Consider the following 2,324-nt stretch of genomic DNA (forward strand, 5'->3'; position numbering starts at 1 on the left):
GTTTGAAAATGCTACACTCATTTTCGCCTTTCATCTCCGCCATATTCACTGCGAATTTAGCAAACTACAACATCATCTTCATGATATCGCAAACGAAAGGGAAAAAAGCTATTTAGGAAACATTTTCCGATAGTATGACAGTAAAAACTGAACAGAATTGGAACTCCTATGTTTTTTAATATAGTAATTTCAGCAAAGTATACAATTCGAAATTCGGTAAGTGCTAAAATTTCGGTCTCAATGCTTCCAGCAGACCGTCAGCATATAGATACTGGAACATCCTTTGTTTCAGCACAGTATTCTAAAGGTAGTGTCACAGGACACAAAAATGAAACTTACTTTACTTATCCTTGAAACATCAGTAACACTGACCGTGCATGGCATCGCAGTAAGCAGTGTCGCTGTCTGCAAGGTAGCTGTCAAATTTTTGTCATTTAAGCACGTTCAATAAAATTCAATATACAGCATTTAAGGAGTGACAACTTATTTTCCGAAATTCTGGAACTTACTAACTTGCATATCTGCCGACAAATCAGAAAATTCCCACGTATTTATTTCTAGGGCGGCAATCAGCAGCTGTTCGCATAAGGTTTCCTGTAATTTTTATGATTGTATTTTTGTAAACTATAAGGAAATCAGATTTTGAGAATAATTCTTAGAAATAAGGAAGAAAATTTGTAAAGAGAAAAAAGAAATGGACGGCAAGAAATGACATTTTGTAATCGAAAATTGAAACTGTAATCGATTCTTGCTTCGCAGTAAAGTTGAAAGATTGTTTCAGCGAACATATACTGCTGCACAATGGCTGTGCATTTCATTTTTTTCACGTAACAACTATATGAAAGCCAAGTTGTTTGATAGATATTTGCTTGCAGTTTCCTGACAAATTACAACAATTTGTTGGCTCTTATGACAAATAAAATTAAAATACTTATCATTACTTTAAAAGTTAATTAAAATTTCAGAATATTTTCAGAGTCACAGGTCTCTGGTATGTATCATTTTAAAAAAAGCACATTGCTATTACATAAATAAAGAAAGTTGATGCCTTGGATGTACCTTAAATTAACAAGTAGGTTAAAAGACAGAGCATCTCTAAAATTTCCTCCAACAAAAAAGTAGCCTTATCAGGTGAAGATGCGCAAAATTTCCATTGCAGTGGATGCATGTTGCTACAAATATTTTTTGCTAGATTTTTCCTCAATTAGAGCTAAAAAATTACCAGTAAGTTTCCAAAATTAGAACAGCAATGTAATTCTGAAACTCTACAGTCCAAGATATGAATGAGATACACTGTATGGGTTGAAAGCCTAAAGAAGACGATGATGCACAGTAGACGATAATTGCAAATGAACAGATAGAAAGAGACTTTTAGTTTCGTAAAAAATAAACGAGTTTTAACAAATGTTCTTCAACAGTGAATGATATCAACTGAATCATGAAAACAATTATAATCCTTTTCAAAAAAATTTTAATTTATTTGGCATTTGACATGAAATCTTTTTCATATGAACAATATTTTGTAAATTTCAAATCCGGTTTTCCAAACTAAAGGTATATTTGTAAAGCTTAGATGTCCGTTTTTCGCGAGAATTGTTGCCTTCTTTCATTACAATGTAATAACAGATCATGCTGCTTCGATATTCAATTAGCTTCATAGTTCAGCTTTGTAAGTTACGATTTCTCTTTTTTTTTCACTTTTTCCTCACATGGAATTTTTGTTAAAATTAAAGTTTAATTTTACATTATCTTAAACTATCAAGTCCAGAAAAGTCTCTATTGGCATAATTGACGCTCTTATGTACTTCGTTAGAGATCACTGTAAATTCATTTCAGGATCTACAGGTGGTCATGTCAGAATATTACCGCTGGTAAAAATTCACAGATTCGACTTGTGTAAAAACAAGATTTAGACCTGGAATAATCAATTGACAATTACTAGCGTATTAAGCTACAAATTCATTGCAGTAAGGAATTAGATATCTTAAACTTTGTTCTCTCTATCAGCTAAATGATTTTAAAATAAATAATCAGATAAATAAAATGTCTGTATGAAAGCAACAGTGAAAAAACATCAGAACGCGTTTCGAACATGCTACCATTTGGATTGTTGCTCTACGTCACGGGAATGAATCTTATTAGTAGTATTACTTCAATAATTCATAAAAGATTAAATTTCGTAACAAGTTAATTTATCATATCACTTACAATTTAGTTGTGATAAATTGACTACACAAATTTTCAAGGCTTTTTCCTTAATCGCTCTATTCTGAAATCTCCTCAAGTCTGAAACTAATGATGAAATGGTTCGAAAAGAAAGTGGT

The 2,324-nt window shown here is 31.8% G+C and overlaps 1 protein-coding gene across 1 annotated transcript; it reads right to left on the minus strand.

Moving 5' to 3' along the window:
* Positions 1-223: 223 nt before the first annotated feature.
* LOAG_05612 (hypothetical protein) lies at positions 224-818 on the minus strand (the record flags this gene model as incomplete). The annotated part of the gene is made up of 4 exons (XM_003141149.1): positions 224-271; positions 340-405; positions 514-594; positions 714-818. The coding sequence occupies 4 exons, from the start codon at positions 816-818 to the stop codon at positions 224-226; spliced, it is 300 nt and encodes a 99-aa protein (XP_003141197.1).
* Positions 819-2,324: the final 1,506 nt, after the last annotated feature.

The sequence above is a fragment of the Loa loa genome (assembly GCF_000183805.2).
Source record: "Loa loa unplaced genomic scaffold supercont3.49, whole genome shotgun sequence".
NCBI classification, from domain to species: Eukaryota; Metazoa; Nematoda; class Chromadorea; order Rhabditida; family Onchocercidae; genus Loa; species Loa loa.